This window comes from Malaya genurostris, chromosome 2 (genome assembly GCF_030247185.1).
Source record: "Malaya genurostris strain Urasoe2022 chromosome 2, Malgen_1.1, whole genome shotgun sequence".
Classification (NCBI taxonomy): Eukaryota; Metazoa; Arthropoda; class Insecta; order Diptera; family Culicidae; genus Malaya; species Malaya genurostris.
Genome location: NC_080571.1, coordinates 250,617,638 through 250,638,452, shown reverse-complemented (window position 1 = coordinate 250,638,452; position 20,815 = coordinate 250,617,638). Strand labels below are relative to the sequence as shown.

Below are 20,815 nucleotides of genomic sequence, written 5' to 3'. Positions count from 1 at the left end.
CTGTCCGTCGTGCTGCGTGAACCGCTCCAGAAAGAATGATGAAAAATATTCCAACCGTCAGCTTTTATATTCACGCAGTTTTCTGGATACCCTGGTAACGTGTTCTGATTGGCTTGAGAAGACATGGTTCAAATCAAAATGATTTTTCAATAGTGTATTATTGAAAACAGTAGATTTTGCTGATATTCATATATAAGTCTACACATTCCGAATCGATTCGCACATCGTTCGAAATTATGTTCATCGTTTTGAGATTTTAATTCACATCCGAACCCGTATAGAGAGTTAATCATTTGTACTTTGCCTCACTAATTGAGCAGTTATTAGAAAAATCAGAGTCTTCGGCTTGTCTAAATCAGGAAATGATGCTTGCTTTTGTATAAAGCAGATAACATTCGGGAAAAATAGTAGTGAAATAATGACTTGCACAACACATACTCAAATGACACCCATACTATAATAAGGCGTTGAATTAAACGCTTGCTCTAAATAAAATTCGAAAACCGAAATTATGGCGTTCATATGGGTACTCCAAACCATCCTGTTCAATGGCAGCCGTAAAAGAAAACCGCTGCTGGTGTGAAAAGCGATGTCTATTTCGCGTTTCGCGTCTTTCCGGAGCCAATATTCGCATATCACCAGTTTGAAATTAGTATCGTGAAGTTTCTCAGGCATCCATTCTGCTGTTGTAACCGCTCCACACAAAATAAAGTTGTGCGTAAAATGCTTCGCACTACCCGTCGTGCTGCGTAAACCGCTCCAGAAAGAATGATGGAAAAATTTCAACCTTTAGCTTGTATATTCACGCAGCTTTCTGGTAGCCCTGATAACGTGTTCTGATTGGCTCGTGAAAACATGGTTCAAATCAAACTGACTTTTCAATAGTATACTATTAGAAAACATTTCCACTATTTTTATGAACATGTAAGAGTTTTCGAATAGATTGGTGGCTGAAACATATAAATCCAACAAATGAAGAAGTTATATTCGGTTATCAGTTACGCGGCTATTTCTGAAATTTCTAATTGACACCCGGCCCCGTATAATGAAAAGTAAGTCATTTTTTATGCCAAACAACTTAAATATTTTCACTAATTTCTTGTCCAAATAATTAATTGCACCAAATGCAGCTAAAAGAAATAATTAATTATCTTTCCAAGCGAAGTGTAATAAATATATTAAATGTTTATATCCTTTTGAAAGTTTCTAAGCTCTGTCTTAAGAACACATTACTAATTTATGAACGAATTTTCAACCCAGCCATGCAGTACCAATTTGGTCAGGTTTTTTTTCCATCAGGAAGAAAACGGTTAAAAGGGTTCAGAATAAGATTTTGAAGCGTCCTCTCTGGTTTAGTCCATGGCTGAACAAAACACAAAACAAATTTCACTTTTACTAAATACGAGTCCATTTTTTATACGTTAGGTACATTTCTAGGTCGTTTCAGGTTCGATAATGGTAACCGGATCGTAGCTCGTAGTCAAGCTCCGTATTCAAATGTTGTACCTTAACTTTATTTTGCTCTAAATGTGGTTAGTTTTCAAAATGTTCTTTGGAAATGCGTATCGAGGATCGTGAATTCGGGTGTCTCGTAACGTCGTTTTAAAGATCGGATTACCGCCCGGAGTCTTCGGGAATTGGGGACAGTCTCTGGGTGAACACAACTTTCTCCAGGCGAACACTAGCTGTTCACAAATCTAATATTTTGTTTATGACGCGACAAAGTTGAGAAAACTTTGTCTAATCCCGATCAACCTCCTTTGTTGAGAAAGTCCATATTAAATGAAAAGTATCATAGGAAAAAAGAGTATAATTTCATCACTAAAACTATTTTGCTGTGATCTCTTTATTCGAAACAGTAAAATTTTACTTTTTCATAGTTATTTCTTAACTATTCTAATATACCTCATGATCAAAAAAGAACCGGAATTTTCATTTTAAAATTCCCGCGCTTGTCTAATCGGTAAAATTTTATTCTCTCAACGTTGGCAACACTTTTATACACATTCTGTCAAATTTTGACGCATATCGTACGATTAGTTTTTGTTTGGTGTCTATACAAAGAAGTTGAAAAATTTTCGTGTGGCGATTTTTATAATGGATGAAAATTTAGAACAACGTGCGTGCATCAAATTTTGTGTTGCAAATGGATTTAAGTGTTCCGAAACGTTGAAAATGTTAGAAAAGGCCTTTGGTGAATCGTATCTAGGAAAAACACAGGCATACGAGTGGTATAAACGCTTCAAAGGTGGTCGTACAAGCATGGATCATGATGAGATCCCTGGCCGCCCAACAACATCTGTTACTGAGAAAACATTAAATCGGCGAAGCAAATCGTGTTGCAAAATCGTTCTGTACCGATTAGAGAGATTGCTGTGTTATTGGGCATCTCTTATGGATCAGCCGAACACATTTTAACTAATGTTTTGGGTTTGAAACGCGTCGCTTCTCGGCTGGTGTCAAAAAGCTGAATTTCACGATAATGCGCCGACTCACACAGCGTTGGTTGTGTCGCAGTTTTTTGCCAAAAACTCAACCAATATCATCAACCAAGCACCGTACTCTCCAGATATGGCCCCGTGTGACTTTTTCCTCTTCCCCAGACTCAAATTGCCATTGCGGGGAACGCGTTTTGAGACCATAGAGACCATAAAAGAGAATTCGCTGCTTGAACTAAAGGCCATACCTTCGGCGGCCTATAAAACTTGTATGGAAAATTGGATCAAGCGTTGGTATGCATGTATTGCCGCAGGAGGAGAGTACTTTGAAGGCGATAATAAAGAAATTTATTAAAAATTGAAATTTTGCGTTTTTTAATAAAAATTCCGGTTCTTTTTTGATTTTAAGGTATTGATTCAATTTGATTATTTTAGATATGAACATAAGATGGCAAACTATTATTACTAAGTGAGATTTAAAGAAGACTTCCAACCATTTTTATATATGAATAAATCGCTTGAAATTATTTAAAAAATTTAGGTTATCTAAAAATAAAAGAATTTATTGCATTATTTTTTATGTTTTCAAAGAGATGAAAAGATTCATTCATGAGTAAAATCAAAGAAAACAGATATACAGGCTCACATATGAACTCAATCATCACAGTTGCAGATGTCACCGCGATCGGCACTATTTAAGGTGTGGCATCACATCACGGCTCTATTTTGGGTGCTATATTAACTTCACGCAAAATTTCTGTTTTGCTTCTTGTTAAATTGACAAGCTTATTTTTGATTTATTGCGATTGAATACACGAGTGACTCAAGCGACATCGAAAAAAGATGTCTTTCTTTCACACTTAGGGAAATCGTGTGAGAAATGATCAAATTCTTGTAGTTGGAATATTTCTTTGTCAGACAGCAGAACTTTGTTATAATCCTGGGACGTAATGGAACGCAATTTTGACAGATCGCAGAGGATATTCGAGTAGGTGACAGTAACGAGCTCCTTGTTTGGATAATTACATAGGGTTCTGAATCTTTTTGTCCAAGCCTGTATCTGTTATTTGCACAGTTCGAGAAATCCTGTGATTTTACATCTTATAAGATGCACATAAATGAAGCATCGTATTTCACACAAATTTAGATTCAAGAACATGTAAACTTGTGTGATCTGAAAATTATATGGCTTGAAATTGAATAAAATATAATTGCAAAGGTCGATAGCAACAGCGCAACTTGATCCAAGAATCATCAGCTCACAAAGCACGCCATTTAATCGACTAAACCGCAAAAACCCATATCTGCTTGATGAAAAATTGATACATTCGGAACCTGTAAAATTCTGTACGAGTGGAATTTTGCGTCATTTGAACAACTAAGTAGTTATGAATTTTATCGTTTGTAGAATTATGTCACCTGTAAAACTCATATAACACTAAACCCACGTAACACTAAAAAAACTCAAATGACTGCTATCTGATGACGACCAGAAAGTCGCATTTTCGTATAACTCGCCAGGCAAGTGTAATTAAGTGTTTTGCAAATAGCATTAACTGTTCGTGTACTTTGCGGTTTATGTTGACTCGCCAGGTGGCATTAGCAGTTAAACCTAAACTATTAATGCGTTGATGAGCCGAAGACGAAACGTGAAAATTTACAGAACTAAACAACACTATGTCATGGAACTCATGAAAAAAGTTCAAAAAGTTATGGCCGACATTAGACTAGCATTTTTCTTTACTTACTTTATGGCTCTCAGCGTAAAAGAATTCCACAAAATTCATTAGGATATAAATGAAGTATATTTTCAATTATAACGGGAAACATAGTATAGTAGCACAAAGTTAACATCGTTCGGTAGAATAGTAGTGCATGATTATTCAAATTACGCTTTCACTCTCCGCTATTTAATGAAGTCAGTAATAGCATTTTTTCGTTATTGCACACTATAAAGAATAAATCGTTTCTGTCTAGGAGAAATCAAATTTACAGGCAGCATAACACTACTGTGAGCTTCAATAGGTGGGTGATCAACCCTCGCCGCGCGAAGAAACATTCTTTCAAACTGAGCTGCTGTATCAAACTTTAGATACTCATGAATATTAACGAGCAGTTCGTCGGGTCGGAAAAGACAACGACATATTCCACAATCAAGGTGCGCTTGCTAAACCAAGCAGGACGAATGGCGCAACGGATCACTAGGAGAATTCTATTTTTCAGCGTAGTAAAAAATCTGCATATTCGACATGCTTCCATGCAACATGAGTGTGGCCTCCCTGTGTTTTATAATTTTAATGAATCGCTGACAAGACAACTTTATCCCATTCAATATCAATACAAGGATATTTTTATGAAGGTATTTGAAGAATATAAATTCGCTGAGGCTCAAGGGTTTCAATGAAGATTAACATATTGGAGAGTGTTCCCAAATGTTGGATAGGTATTAATAAACGTAAATTATTTTCAACGGCGCGGTCGGAAAATTATGATGGTGTTTCTATTGCTATACCTTACTTGCCGTTGGCGAACGACACACGATGCAAAATGTTGAAACAACTGTGCACCCACATAAAAACAGCCGGATCGAGTTTTGTGGTTTACCGGATGTACAGGTCAGGTGACCAGGACGTGGTACATATTAATTTACAGTGTTCGACAAATGATTAACGCTACCGGTGAGGTTGGAGGTTTAAATTTGATTTTGTTACGCGCGGTTGTACTTTGTAAGTGATATGTTTCAGTCTCGTTCAAATTACGTTTTGATGTGATTCATATTTCAGTGTGTTGTTTCAGAATTCTGTGTTACAGAACGATTGAATTCGTTAGCTTTGATTGTATTTTATATATAATTACATTACATTTCGAGTTTAGAAATGAGTGTGTGATTACGTAGTTTGTATATTTTTTCACACATTCTGGCGATTGTAGAAACCGAAGTAACAAAATTGATCGCTCCTTGAGTACGAAAACGAATCGAGTCAATTTTCGAGTCGACTGAAGTAGTTAAGCTTAATCTGAGGATAAAACAAACAACCGAAAGTTCCACAGCACCTGAAAAAAAAACACTTTTGATTTCACAAAAAGTCCACTTCTAGTTTTTCCGCGAGAGCTTTATTGCCGCTTAAAGTATACAGGGATTTTTTGACAATTTGAAAGTACAGAACAAGTCCTGCATGAGCTTTGTCGCTTATTAAAGGGTTCGCGTGGAAATTGTTCGAATTGCTTAGAGGTGGATGATTACTCATAAAACGGGCTTACTTGGAAACTTTCTATTTCCATCGACGTTGGTCGAAACAATCGAATTGCGCATCCACTATTATTATACACACAAAAAAAGTTATTGTTACAAGTTATCTAATCCCTCATGCAATTCATTAAGACTTAATGTTTCAAATGACGGAATATTCTATTTGTGATAACTCTGTCGAATAACGGACGCACTTTGTGATCCAATGATTCGCGTTCCAAGTCGCGGCGGTTACTATCAGTGTTCATCTTTTTTTTATTTCAATTAATTTCATATCATGGAATTTTGCAATTACACACAATATTACATGTTCTTGCACGTAAATTTGAGTGAACTGCGACGCTCCATTTATGTGCACCTTATAAGATGTAAAATCACAGGTTTTTTTTTTCGAAGTGTGTAGTTTCTGAAGCGGTGTAGTGAATAAAAATTATGGGTTCGTGCTTCATATTTAAAACGTTGTTCCTTCAATAACCGTTTTAAACAAATTAGTTAGGTACACTATCCTTTGATGGTTCTACCAATTGCCAATTCAGAGCCGGCACAGCTCCGTGCATGGATACTAATATGCTTTCATATCAGGCATGTCCAAACACTGCACTGCACTGCGTGCTTCATATAACCACCGCCACCGCGTGTATTGAGAATGCCATTGCGTGCCAGTGCACAAAGAGAAACACGAAACGCAATATCCGAAGCCACGGTGCTCGTGGCGCTGTTTAATTTTCGGCGCTGGTGCTTCAAGCTTCGGCATACACCGAAACTGCGTGTTTTCAGTTTCGTTAAACACCGGAGCCGAGTGTTTTCAATTTCGCGAAGGCACCGAAGAGCACCCATGCGTTGGTTATAATGTCAATCAATTGAATTCAATCAGACGCGTATTGATGAAAAAAGAATTAATCATTCAAACGCATTTTTCGTCATACCGTGGTGCTATAGGTGCTTATAGTACAAGCAACGTATATGGCAAAATCGGAAACACTCGGCTTCGGTGTTTGCCGAAGTCAGGAACACTCGACTTCAGTGCTGCCCGAAAATCCAAACACCGTTGCTTGGCAATTACACGACCACCGGTACGGGTGCTTTTTCTACTGCGTTCGGTGTGTGTTTTTCACACACGGGCACGAAGCGTAGCATTCAATACTCCTGGTGGTGTGCTCACGAGTGATGGTGAGTACCGTGCAGAACGGATCCGTGTTTTTGCCATGCCTGTTTCATATTAGTACACACTTCGAAAAAACTCTGTGATTTCGCACCTTATAAGATGCAGCGTCGCAGTTCATTCAAATTTACGTGCAAGAGCATGTAATATTATATGTAATTGAAAAATTCCATGACATGAAATTGATTGAAACAAAAAAAAAATACTGACAGCGAAAGATCGATGACTTGAACCGAGAATTATTGGATCACAAAGTACGTGCATTAAACGACTGAGCCACAGAAGCACACGTCTGCTTAGCTGATAAGTGTTGCATAAATTCATGCAGTCGCACTTGCTAGCCGAATTGTCGGTGTCAACTAGCACACCGCAAAAAATTATGAAATTTACAGATGACGAAAATCCACATATGACACAATTCATAAGAACGTAATCCGCGAAACGACTGAATTTTACAAGAATGAAAAAAATATACATCAAACGAACCCCGCCTTTGAAGCAAACGTTTAAATTTACATGTTTTAGTAATCCAAAATATGTCAGAATGCATTAAATATAAGTTTGATTTACTGTAAAATTGAGTCATTTTTGGCTCTCACATATGTTGGTCTCAGAAGACGTAAATTTACACAATTTTTTCTAGGTGTGAATGACTTCAGAAGCCTAAAAAAGGCGGTCAGAAACGAAACATTTGTGACCTTCGCCCTTGCGGAGCTCTAAACTCCTTGACTATTTGAAGGCATAGACAGAAATTATATCTATTTTTCGGCATTTTTGCCTTATAACAAGTCTTCGCCGAGACTCTGACTGGACAATGCAAACTCAATTATCACATTACTACTGCTGCGTGCTGAGTATTATATTTTTGTGATTTGTGTAAGATCGATTGCATACTACACATACAGCATCTGATATGTAATTGTCCCGCATTGACGCAACTACGTATCCGTGTTTTTGGTTCGCCATACATGGTTCGCCATACATCTGTTTATGGAGAGCTAAAATTGAAGGATATTCTATCTTGTCTCACCCAATGTGGTAAGGAGATATAGGGGTTCATCGTTCCTCCTGGAGTGAATAAATACTTTCTGTATTGACCTTTAACAGATTGTTCGGCATCCATTATGGGGTGCCGAATTTACTTCTGCTCATACATATTGCGAATCATTCTTCATTCTTAGGAAATGCATTAATGCGCAATTTTCCCTCCTCACCCGCTTCATATTTCTCTTCCATGTTCCTTTTATCCTTCTCTTCCCATCAGGAAAAAGATGAGAATCCATGGCAAGGCACAAATCTCCAAATAACTTGGAAAACGTGCCACTTGAGTCAATTAGTTCTCATTCCTGATTCTGGGTTGTTGCCTAACCACAGAAAAGCAGATAACGCAGTCCCAAACTTAGTCATTCTTACGATGATTTCGAATATACCTTAAGTAAAGACAGTGCTCTCATAGTGTCACGTCTTTCAGTATCTGGCTTAAACGACCTAATTGATACAGGTCATTTCAAAGAATCGTTTTTCTTAATTGGATTCATATTTTATAAACACGTTCGTCAGAGGTCGTTCCTTTCTGATCTTTGTCTTACAATAGTGGACTCATGTGTCATCGAAGCAAAGTCCTGGCGTTACATTCCTTTTGAGGAATTTGGCCTTTCTGTTTCAACAGACTTCACAGCCGATTCTTAGTGTACAGAATCATTGCATGGCTAGTACTATGGATCCTACTGACACTAAGAATCCTTCCAGGTCGGGGCTCGAAAATACGACAACTGGCTTGTAAGACCAGCGCCCTATGCATTGAACCGCCAACCCGGGACTGCGTCATCGAGCAATCGACATTAAAAGCCCACCGGATTCCGCATCAGCATGGTCAAACACGCTTTCAAAATGCACTCGCGTTTGTGTTTTTGGTTCGAAGTCAGCAAGCACGGTCTCCAGTAGCAGGGTATTTCATATGTTTTTTGACATTGTGTTGTGTTACCGCATCGGAGGGCCTGTCACTACGAAATTCTCGAGATCAATAGGTGATGATGCAATCCGAAAAAGGACTAGCTCCATCATATTAATCAAAATTTCTTTGGTTTCTTTCGTCGTTCTACATTTCGAAAAATAATGTATTAAGGAAGCACGAAAATTATTATTTCCCAAACTTCATATGGTTCCAAACATGACCTGTCAAATAGCCGAATCGGTTAACTGTTAAAACAATACTAATTGCTGCATCACGCTAGGATTTGACATGTTTGTCTAAATATGAGTGGACTATGAACTATCATAATTTTTTTTTCGAATGCATCGTATTAATGCGATTAAGGAGATTATTTTTTTTCCACCCAATATATTTCTTTCCAACAATCGCGATAAGTGTCAGAAATAAACACACATACAGAACTTAATTTATCGAGCTAATTGGAGTTTTTTTTTATTTCTGTTTTTATGATTCCCGTTTCCCAGCACTGTGAAGTTTACTCTGGAACCCGGGTTGAAGGTGAGCTTTAGAGTGTTAGTGTAGACTTCCTTTACATTGAGGATTAGGTCACTTACCGAATCAATTGTTGTATCTATGTTTCCATTCGGACGATCACTAGCTAAGGTGGTTTCTCTTAAATTAATTTTAACATGGTTCGCCGCGGACGACGTGGCAGCTCCCCGTTGCGGTTTGGTGGCATCCAACAAAACCTTTAACGACGCTATCGCGTGCAGCTGTGTTGCCTTTTCATCGACTTTACCTGGAACGGGATCTTTTATTATGTTATTACGTAGTGTTAGTATGAGATTTGCCAATTATGTGTTAAATTTCAGGAACAAATTTTGACATATGAACGAGTAAGGCGTTGCTGGCAAGGACAATCTGTTCTGCGGTATTGCGGTACTTGCATTTGCAATTCTGCTTGAAATAGAATAACGAATATAGAACGGATGCACATCGATACGGATATACTTATGATACATGGCTATCTATGCACACAAATAAGTCAATTATTATCGTTCAGAATAGGAATGTACCGAATGTACTGTAACCGAAAACAGATAAATTTCAGAACGGCAGGACAAAACTATCAACGATATTGCTTACGAGCGCTTCGAATCGCGATGCTGATTGCAAACAGTTTTCGAAGCCATATCTGTATGGCATTAGTGTATATCTATTTTTAGTATCATCTGTCTACCGATAGAAATGAGCATTGTTTGATTTGACCTCTGTTGACGAAGCATTAAGTTAGTAGTAGGATATTGATTGCACAGGTTTTGAACAGCATTGGATATCTCGCTACTTTAGAAGAACCATCGGAGTAATAAAATATGATATAAATGATATGTTGATATTGTATATGACTATCTACAACTGATAATGACGATGATAACTAGTGAGTCAATTTTATCGTCCTGGAAGCACAGTGCTAGTATTCTCATAACAACACAATTAATTAATAAGCATAGAGCGAGAACATGCAGTCTCATATTTATTTGGGCTATAAAAACATGGTCTTTACTTTGAAAGACGTCGTAAATGATATTCGTTAGTTATGTTTTGTTTTGAAATTTTCAGGCACACTCGAAATGAATAATAACTAGTTTACAACAATACAGCTGGTTTTAAATAACTAAGTATATTATATATCAATACAGGTCCAGCAGCTAGATGATCTAGGTCGGTGGATGCACTCAATTATTCCTAAAATATCGACAAAGGCATGGTTCAAGGGGCTGGATGTGAGTAGGGACTTCATTCGTTTGATGTCCAGACTCATGTCCAATCACTACGCGTTAGATGCACATCTCCTTCGAATTGGACTTTCCGAAACTAATCATTGTGCTTGTGGCAAAGGCTATCGCGATATTGATCATGTCGTTTGGACATGCGTGGAGTATCGTGATGTCAGATCTCAACTAATAAATTCCTTGCGTACCCAAGGTAGACTCTTAACATTTTCAACTAAAAATTTATGGAAAATGTATGAACTTTTTCCATCGACATAACACGAAATATTCTTAAAACTCATTTAATGCACTTTCATTGACTGTACATGCCAGTATTTTCTAATGTTTTCAAATCTTCAACACTTGCGCATTCCGTTAAAATTGCTCCGATTAGTGCTTTGATATCAATAAAATTATCTTCTTTAGCCATAACGAAAAATAATTTAGGAAACCTTTGGTCGCTCGTTAATCGCATGAAAAACTGTGCACGTACTGCTTCGTTGTTTGTCGCACCGAAAATCGCTTGTCACTACGCAACGCCTCGTGTTTACTCTGAAATACATGTTAATGTTTTAAACAAATGAATGAAATACAGAACTTTAATGATCGCATCGCGTGGCTTGTCGCTACCACTCTGGCCTCACCCAGCGACAAGCGATGCGAAGCGATGCGATGCAAATATTAAAAAATCACATGGCGAAGCACGACCGAATTTCGTCCATTTAAAAAAAAATAAACATGCATGCCACAGTAAACACGATACGTTGCGTAGCGACGAGCGATTTTCAGCGCGACAAGCGACCAAGCACCACGTGCAAAGTTTTTCACGCGATCTACGAGCGAACAGAGGTTGAATTGATTTTTGTCATGACGAAACAAGATAATTCGATTGATGTTGAAGCGCTAATCGGTGCTATTTTTAAACAAAATGCGCTCTGGGATCAACAATATCGTAATTACCGGAAACAGGTTCCTGTGAAGAAGTTTTGGAAATATTAATAACTACTGGTTAGTATAGTATTTTTGAGAATCTGTGAGCAATTCTTTATACAGATGGTTATATTCACCGAACTTTCTACTGTTTCGATTAATGGGATGAATTCCGAACTCTTTTATGATTTCCGAAGAAATAGTTGCGTACGCCCTCGGACATAAAAAACTCTTCGTCAAAATCCATTCTTTTGGAACTTTAACAACGAATGAAAATGTCAATTTTTTTTCCTCTGGTGCTTTTGAGCATCACTTCTAGTTGCTTTTACTATGGCTACTATGTAACATTGAAAATTTTCGCATTACGCATCGCATCGCTTCGCGTCGCTTGTCGCTCCCACTCTGGCTTCACCCTTAGGGTGGAAAATGTATATATAAAGTTATCTGCGCAATTCACACAACCACAGAAAGTATTGGAAAAAAATACATCCGTTTCTCAAGCATAGCACTGTTAGTGTTTCCGTACACTGGGAAAACTAGGTTCATTGGATTTATGCTGTTACGCTATGTACATAACTACATTTCCTAATTTTACCAATCCATAACAGACATTCAAATAAAATTTCGAATTCAATCTTCATTTAATTTTTGAATGCTCTCAATGTGAAGGCAACTCAATTCAAATTACATTAATTCGAACAGTGTGTTGCATTTTTATTTTTCACTTATCGCACCTGGAAAAACAACATATTTCAAAATAACAAATCTTTTATAGTAACTTTTATATGGGCAATATAACTTGTGGAATACAAATGCACTAGACATAAAAAACTGTCTTGCAAAAACATCAAATTTTTAATCTATTGATAAAATCATGTTTGAGTAACTAGTTGTTTTATTCTAAAACTGAAGAAAGTACATCTATAATAGAACTGTAAATGATCGAAGTAAGCTTTTCTCGAGTATCTTTTTATTCTAATTTCTGCTTGTTGGCATCACTGCGCTATAGATGACACAGAATCAAATGCCGTTTTTCGTTGAAAAACACTGGTGGCGTAGATTGCTCTGATTTTGCACTTTCGAGCAGAAATGCAATATTTTGAGGGTGTTTCATTGCCATTTCTGCTCGAAAGAGCAAAACCAGAGCAATCTACGCCACCAGTTTTTTTCAATGAAAAACGTCAAAAGACTACAACGCCAGTAAGCTTTATTTATAGTCCGATGGTCTTTATTTATTTGTTTATTTTCATTGACAGCCTCGTGGTGTTGTTACGCCGATTCATCACCGCACGAATTAAATTGAAGACCAGTTTCCGTAAATGAGGTAAAATCAAGATCGAGTTGCTCCTATTCGTATGAAACTTTGTACTCGTCTTGAGTATGACAAACAATTTGTATTGCACAGATGGAGGGATCAATTTGATTCAAGACTGACTTTAAAAACTGAAAAAAAGTTTTACCCATTTTCAAGAATTGGAAAATTAACCAAAAACATGATATTAAAAAAACTGAAATTTCGTTTTTCCAAAATTTCGTTCTAGACTTGAACTTAAAACCAACATTTGATATTGATACGGCTTAGAGGGGGTAGGGTCTAAACCATGAAAAAATCATCATTTTTGCGAATTATCGTTCAACAAAATAAATTCCAATTTTTTGCATGATAAAAAGCATCATTCGAACAACATTTTGTAATTTTTTCGTGGAAAAATATTGAGAAATAAGTCGGTGAAGAGGCATTTTTGAGAACGCTTCTTAAAAATTGTGATTTGCGGTGTCCACTGCGTCTTAGCGCAGACTAATCAGAAGTGAACAAATGAACACATCATAATTAGAGTAGAAGTTTTTCTAGACCCCAACGTTTCTGTTTGATTTTTTTTTAATTTTTGGTGGTTGTTCAAAGTGGAAACTACGATTTACACGAAAAAATCCACCATTTTGTAGCTGTTACACCTCTCCAAAGTAACAAACAACGAAAAGGAAAACGTTGGGGTCTGGTCTAGTAACTTCCAGAGTTTCGTTCCAATAGGCTTGAAAATTTCACAGAAAATTCTTCAAACGTTTTACTATAAGAAAATATAAAGAAAATAATAAATGATTTTTCAAAAGTGTTAGACCCTACCCGCCCCTTAATCCAAGCAATCACAATTTCCTCAGTTACAGAAATAATCAACTTTCCTTCTGGTCGATAGCAAATGAGAAACTTTTGACAACTTGAACGCTCAGAACAAGTTCCGCGTGAATGTTCTAGCTGCGTGAATGTTCTGGAAAATATGTCTTTCATCAAAATTAGAGGACGGTGATGTTTTGTCTTTCTTTATAGATAACGTTATTGATAGTGGAACCGAATTTTGATCGGAGCTCCGGAAACCTAAAATGTTATATATCTTTCAACTTAGCTCGACTAGATCGGAAGATGTCTCTGTCTTTGTATCCTTACAAAGCTATTTTCACAGCTGAATTTTTTCGGAGATTTTTGAACCGAGCTCCACAAACTACTATTGTATCATTGGTCAAGTTCGGAGATCAAATGGCTGGTTCCAGAGATATAACAGCATAAGTATAGTAAATGAAAAAAACACACTTTTTTCTTACCGCTCCATTTTCTCGGCAATGATTTCACCGATTTCAACAAGCTCAGGCTCGTTTGGAAGCTACTATTGGATCGTGGATCAAGTTCGTAGATCAAATGGCTGTCACTTCTGGTTTTAGAGATATAATGGAGTAAGTGACGTAAACGACAAAACGCGTTGTTTTCTTACCATTCGATTTTATCAGAGATGACTGAACCAATTTGAATAAGCCCAGTCCCGTTTGAAAGCTACTATTGAAGCTTTGATCAAGTTCGACAGGAATGTCTGTCATTCCTGGCTCCGGTGTTCCAGTGTGCCAAAATTTCACAGAGATTTCGAAAGTCTTAGACTCGTTTAAAAGTTAATATTAGGTTATTCGATAAGCTAACAATACTAATGGCCGAGGGTTTTCTTTAGAATAAATATACCAAAATACATTCTCAGATGAGATGAAAAAGTTCTTTCTCATACTTCAAGATAAAAACATGGAGTGAATTCAAGTGCTAGAGACATAACTCAATCGAGTTGTTGTGTTTTTCAATTAAGTTTAACGATTGAAAAGCACAAATTGGATTAACCCTAACTAGAAATAGCTTGCATGTAGAAAAGTTATGTAGTTTAGGATAGGTAATCAAAAACATACGTACTCCGACGATTGCACATTTTAAAACGATGTCTGTTGACACTAAATCATTAAGCGTTTATCAGATTTGTGGCTTTTTTCATCTCCACCGAACTTCTACTACGAGAGTCATTAGACGTCGTCAAGTTCGGACGTGTTTTTCATTCGCTCCCAGTGCCGCGCGCGAAATATTATTTATTGTTTATTTTAACTGTTTTTAGTTGTGTAATCAACATGAGTTGTGAAATTTGTGCACTGGATACCTCCGTCGACACAATCATGTGGACATGCGTTGGCTGCCCTCGAAAATTTCACGCGGCCTGCATCGGTGTTACCATTCAGCGCGGTTCTCTCAGGAAAAGAGACAAAAAAGCAGATATTAATTCTTATGTGCTGCCATGTTGCGAGGTATGTCAAGAATTACTACAAGCAAAGATGCATTATAGCAGCCTTGTTGAGCAACAAAAACTGCTGGAGAAGCAACTTCAGGCCAACACGGAAGTGCTGCATAAGTTTGCTTTTCAACAGGAGAAGCCAACTGTAATACATGAGGCGATTGACGGACTAGAAGTCTTACTCACTACCATAAAAAATGAGCTGATCGCACTAAATAAAAATAGCAGTTTGCCGGGAAGTGTGACAAGTATTAAAAATCACATGACTGCACTGCTAGATACAGCTTTAAAATCGACAAAGGAAAGTGTGTTCTCGACACTGCAAACCGTGACGTCAGAATTTTCTTCTAATTTGCGAGACCTGAGTAACGAAATAAGTCAACTCAGCCAGCTATCTCTTGACACAGCAACCTGTTTACCTAACAATCCGAATTCTATGGTCGAGTTGGACATTCTAGAGGAGTTGAAGTCTTTATCAACAAATATTGCTGGAATCCAAATTGCTGTATCATCATCATCGACACCTGACTCATGCCCCAGTTTGGATGACGAATTGAACTGTATAAAACCCGACTATTCTGGGTGGCGTTTATTAGGCACCAAAAAGGTATGGAAAGCTGATTGGAGTGAGTACGACGCACGTCAATCTAGGTTCCGACGTCAGCAAAATGAGGCTGACAAGTCAAGAAGGCGCAAAAAGCGAAATTCAATTAATCATGTAAAAAATCAGCAAAACTGTTATTTAGATTTTTTATTTACTAATATTCACGATGATTTTTGTGTAATAGAATCACCAACTCCATTGTGGAAAAATGAAGCTTTTCATACAGCAATCGAATTCTCAATATTTATACATCAGATTAATAGACCCGACGACTATGAGTATGAGGAGATTTTCGATTACCACTCAGCAAATTATAATAGTATTAGTCGTAAGCTACGAGAAATAGATTGGCAAGAACTCCTTAGAAACGAAAGAAATGTCGAAATTTCAGTCGATATATTCTACGCACGGCTGTACGACATAATAAATGAACATGTCCCATTAAAGAAAATTAGGCGACAAAATAATTCAAAGTATCCTGTTTGGTATAACGAGCATATTAGAAACCTAAGAAATCGAAAACAAAAAGCTCATAAAAAGTACAAAAGAGAAAATAATAGTGACAATTTATCGAATTACATACACATCTGTGACCAACTAAGTTCAGCAATTGATACTGCATTCAAAGAGTATAACTCAAGAACTGAACAGGAAATAAAGTCTTGCCCAAAAAAATTCTTTAGTTATGTTAGAAACAAATTGAAATCAGAAAACTTTCCGTCAAGAATGTATCTACAGGAAAACATTGGTAATAACTCACAAGAAATTTGTAATCTTTTCGCTAAATTTTTTCAACAAATCTACAAGAAGTTTTCTGAAGATGACCGCGATCGTGAATATTTTAATTTCTTTCCAGAGTTTACTGAAGATATTAATGTAAATCAAATCGAAGTGCTAGACATAATAGATGCCCTAAACAAATTAGATATCTCTAAAAGTGCCGGACCTGATGGGATTCCACCCATATTTATGAAAAAATTAGCATTAGATCTTGCAACCCCTTTGTGCTGGCTTTTTAATAATTCGCTTCAGTCTGGAGTTTTTCCAGAAACGTGGAAAAACTCTTTCCTTATACCAATTTTCAAAAATGGGAAAAAAGCAGACATATGCAACTATCGCGGGATTGCTATTCTTTCTTGCATTCCGAAGCTCTTTGAAGCGATCGTTAATGACAAACTCTTTAGTCAAATAAAAAATAGAATTACTCACATGCAACATGGATTTTTCAAAGGACGTTCCACTACTACTAATTTGCTTGAATTCGTCCACTATACCCTGACCGCTATGGACAAGGGAAATTACATTGAAGCTCTTTATACAGATTTCAGCAAAGCATTCGATCGTGTTGACATACCCATGCTTATGTTCAAATTACAGAAATTGGGAATCTTACCAGGTCTTCTTAATTGGTTGGAATCTTATCTAACAAATCGTCAACAAATTGTAAAATTCAAGGGTAAAAAGTCGAGCCCCATTCACGTCAGTTCCGGGGTCCCCCAGGGATCTCATTTAGGTCCTCTTTTATTTATCTTGTTTGTTAACGACATTTCCTTTCTTTTAAAAAAAATAAAAATTCTAATATATGCTGACGATATAAAACTATTTTTAGAAATAGAGAAAAGTGAGGATGCCAAGGTTTATCAAGAAGAAATTCTTTCTTTTTATACATGGTGTAACAAAAGTCTTCTTCAACTAAATGTGAAAAAATGCAGTAGAATAACATTCAGTAAAAAACGAAATACACCTGACTTGATACTTACTCTTGGAAGTCAAACAGTTCAAAAATGCGAAAGAATTAGGGACTTAGGAATAATACTAGATTCTAAAATGACTTTTGTTGACCATTATAATACAATCATAAACAGAGCCAATAACATGCTAGGATTCATAAAACGATTTTGTTACTGTTTTCACGATCCGTATACAATTAAAACATTATACATTGCCTATGTTCGGTCAGTACTAGAATACTGTAGCTTAGTTTGGTCACCTTACTTAATCACATGGGAAGATCGAATAGAATCAGTTCAAAAACAATTTTTGTTATTTGCACTTCGTAAATTAGGTTGGACAAGACTTCCTCTTCCGTCATATAAAGTCCGCTGTATGCTAATAAGTATTCAAACATTAAAAGAACGCAGAGAATTTTCAATGGTCTCATTTGTAAATGACATTGTCTCGAATCGCATAGATTCCAGTCAACTCCTGTCCAATCTAAATTTTTACATACCATCTCGGCGTTTAAGAAATCGAAATATTTTTATTACAAACCACCAGCGAACAAACTATGCGAAAAATGGGCCAATAAATCAATTGATGTCTGTATACAACAAGCATTCAGAAGCAGTCGATTTCACTATGTCAAAAAACAAACTAAAGCAATATTTCAGTTCTATTCGGTAAGCCAATTATTATTATTTAACTCATAATAAATTATACATCTATTTAGAATCTATTTAGAATAGTTTACAAATTTAAGACGATTATTGTAATTATCCTTATGGTCTACTTTTGATTGACGACAAATAAATAAATAAATACATAAAACAATGGCCGATTGCTGTGGGTATGAGCCGGGCTGATAAGATGGCAATTTCGTTATTTATTGTCTCTACAATTTTTGCCGATTTTGTAACAGGCCAGTGAAACGCTCGCCATTTTATTCCTTCAACAAACCCGACAGAAAGAAATCCATTTTGAGCTATTTTCAATATGAGTTGGAGCCCCGTTAAACTAGTTTCACTGAAGAACTTTGGAAGTTTCTACTTAATTTTTCTACATATACGCTAATTACCAGTAGAATACTTCTAATTCGCGTAGAATAACAACACATTTTCTTTTATTATGAAGAACACTCAATTTTCACATTAATTTTATAGGAAAGAAAACAACAGCAAACCGTTACAAAAAACTAATGTCGTTTTTGCTTGATGTCAAACTTGACCCAGTTTCCACCCTAACTGCTGTCAAATCGTTTGTTTGAAGCTAGTTTCGAACCTAGTTTCAACGTTGTTGAACTGAAAATCGAGTCAGTTTTGAACCTGGTTTTTATATCATTATTTATATGTTGTTTTCAGTTTTCAGCTCGAATTGAGAACAAACTTGTAAACTGGAATAGCTCATTGAATCAACATTACTTTTTCTCCTTCGGATGCATTATATTAATCAGGTTCATAAATGAAGTGGAGCTTATATATGTATGCAAATTTTGAGACTTAAATCTGTGTAAATTGTTAGTTTTAATACTTACGTTACACGACTTAGAATTTTTGATATCTCGCCAGAAATAAGTTCACAAAATTTCACAAGAAAAGATGCTTCGCACAGAAATGATAAACGTAGTGTAAAACGCTTACACAGTAAAAATATGCTGTCTAATTGAAACGCACACACATTTTGCTTCTATAAAATGGGCTATAAATTAAAAAAGTTTAGTTAAAGTTTGGTTTTTGAGCGGTTAGTAGAATGAAACTAAACCGTCTTTAAAAGGAATTATAGGCTACTTACGGAGCGCAATGTCTTTTTTGACGTGCCGAACGAAAGCGTGTTTTCGACTATTTCTGGCCGATGCAGGTTTGGTCATTTAGGGGTTAGCCAAATTTTGTGCTAGGGCACATAACCTTGTTATTTTTTTATGTTGATAACTCGAAAATCAGTAAATGAATGTAATGAAATGTACTAACAACTAGTGATTCAATTACTGCAGTGATTTTATTCATGATTGACTGTAACTATGAGGTGCTGTTTGAACATCCTAGGGCTATTGTACCAATAGTCATCTCATTAGTAGAGCCGCCACATTATTATGCCGTTTACTCGACTTTCAATCAACGAATTGTGATGAAATCGGATACAATGGGTCGTGGTATCTTCTCAAAGTTCACAGAGTAAAATACAGTTCGATATGAATGGTTCGAAAATTGTCCAATACGGTTATTGTAGCAACGAGAAAACTCGAAGTGAATGCACCTATTTTCATCCTACATCAAAGGGTAATCTATGGACCAGAGACAGCAGATCTCACTCTAACTAATGATTTTCGTATATGAGATGACTACTCCGGGTTTTTCAGAACGGGTTTGGTGATCAAATGTTTTGTTTTTTGTCTTTCCTCATATAAAAACCATTGTACTGTAAAAACAAAATTATTTGTAATTCGCATATTAAAAAATCTTTTAATTGTAAATTGATGTGATTTAAAGGACTTGTTGGTTGAAGCACAAAACAAAAACACTTTCGCTATACCGATACTATTTCTGGAAGTACCGAAAATAATGGTCAAACTACTTTGAAATTGAACTCACATTAATTTTGCGACGTCATATGACCATAAATGCCGATACTTAAGGGGGTGGTAGGGTCTAAACGATGAAAAAAGCATCATTTTTGGGAATTATTTCCAGAATTATCGTTCAACAAAATAAATTCAAATGTTTTGCATGAGAAAAAGCATCATTTGAACAACATTTTGTAATTTTTTCGTGAAAAAATATTGAGAAATAAGTCGGTGAAGAGGTATTTTTGAGAACGCTTCTTAAAAATCATGATTTGCGGTGTCCACTGTATCTCAGCGCAGACTAATCAGAAGTGAACAAATGAATGCAGCATAATTAAAGTAGAAGTTTTTCTAGCCCCCAAAGTTTCTGTTTGATTTTTTTTTTAATTTTGGTAGTTGTTCGAAGTGAAAACTACGATTTTTTACGAAAAAATCCACCATTTTGTAGCTGTTAAACCTCCCCAAAGTAACAAACAACAAAAAGGTAAACGTTGGGGTCTGGTTTTTTATATGTACAAAGTGTGGGCAAAATTTGAAAAAAATGGTGCAGTAGTTTTTGAATGACGATGGACACGGACTTTCAAAACCTGCTTTCGAGAGAAACGCGTTGTTTGTAAAATCAATGGAATCAATTAATTACTTCAGGGAGCTCTTAGGGTCTAACATTTTCAAAAAATCATATTTCTTCTTTTATAATTTATTATAACGAAACATTTCAAGAATGTTTTGTCAAGTTTTGTCAAGTCAAGTCAATCGAAGTAGAAATCTTGGGCCTTTGCGCCGAGCTCTTGCTTCTTCGTAGAATGAGATAGCCATAGATAAAGGTCAATAACTTCCAGAGTTTCGTTCCAATAGGCTTG

At 36.3% G+C, this 20,815-nt stretch overlaps 1 protein-coding gene across 5 annotated transcripts in view; it reads right to left on the bottom strand.

Annotated features, from left to right (window-relative positions):
- LOC131429417 (sodium/potassium/calcium exchanger Nckx30C) overlaps positions 1–20,815 on the bottom strand; it is a 215,301-nt gene that overhangs the window by 32,815 nt on the left and 161,671 nt on the right. For 4 of the 5 annotated variants that reach the window (XM_058593512.1, XM_058593515.1, XM_058593514.1 and 1 more), the window contains one exon: positions 9,398–9,594. In XM_058593512.1, the coding sequence (XP_058449495.1) occupies positions 9,398–9,594 (197 nt within the window). The remainder of the gene's footprint in view (positions 1–9,397; positions 9,595–20,815) is intronic. The other variant, XM_058593513.1, reaches the window with a different exon arrangement.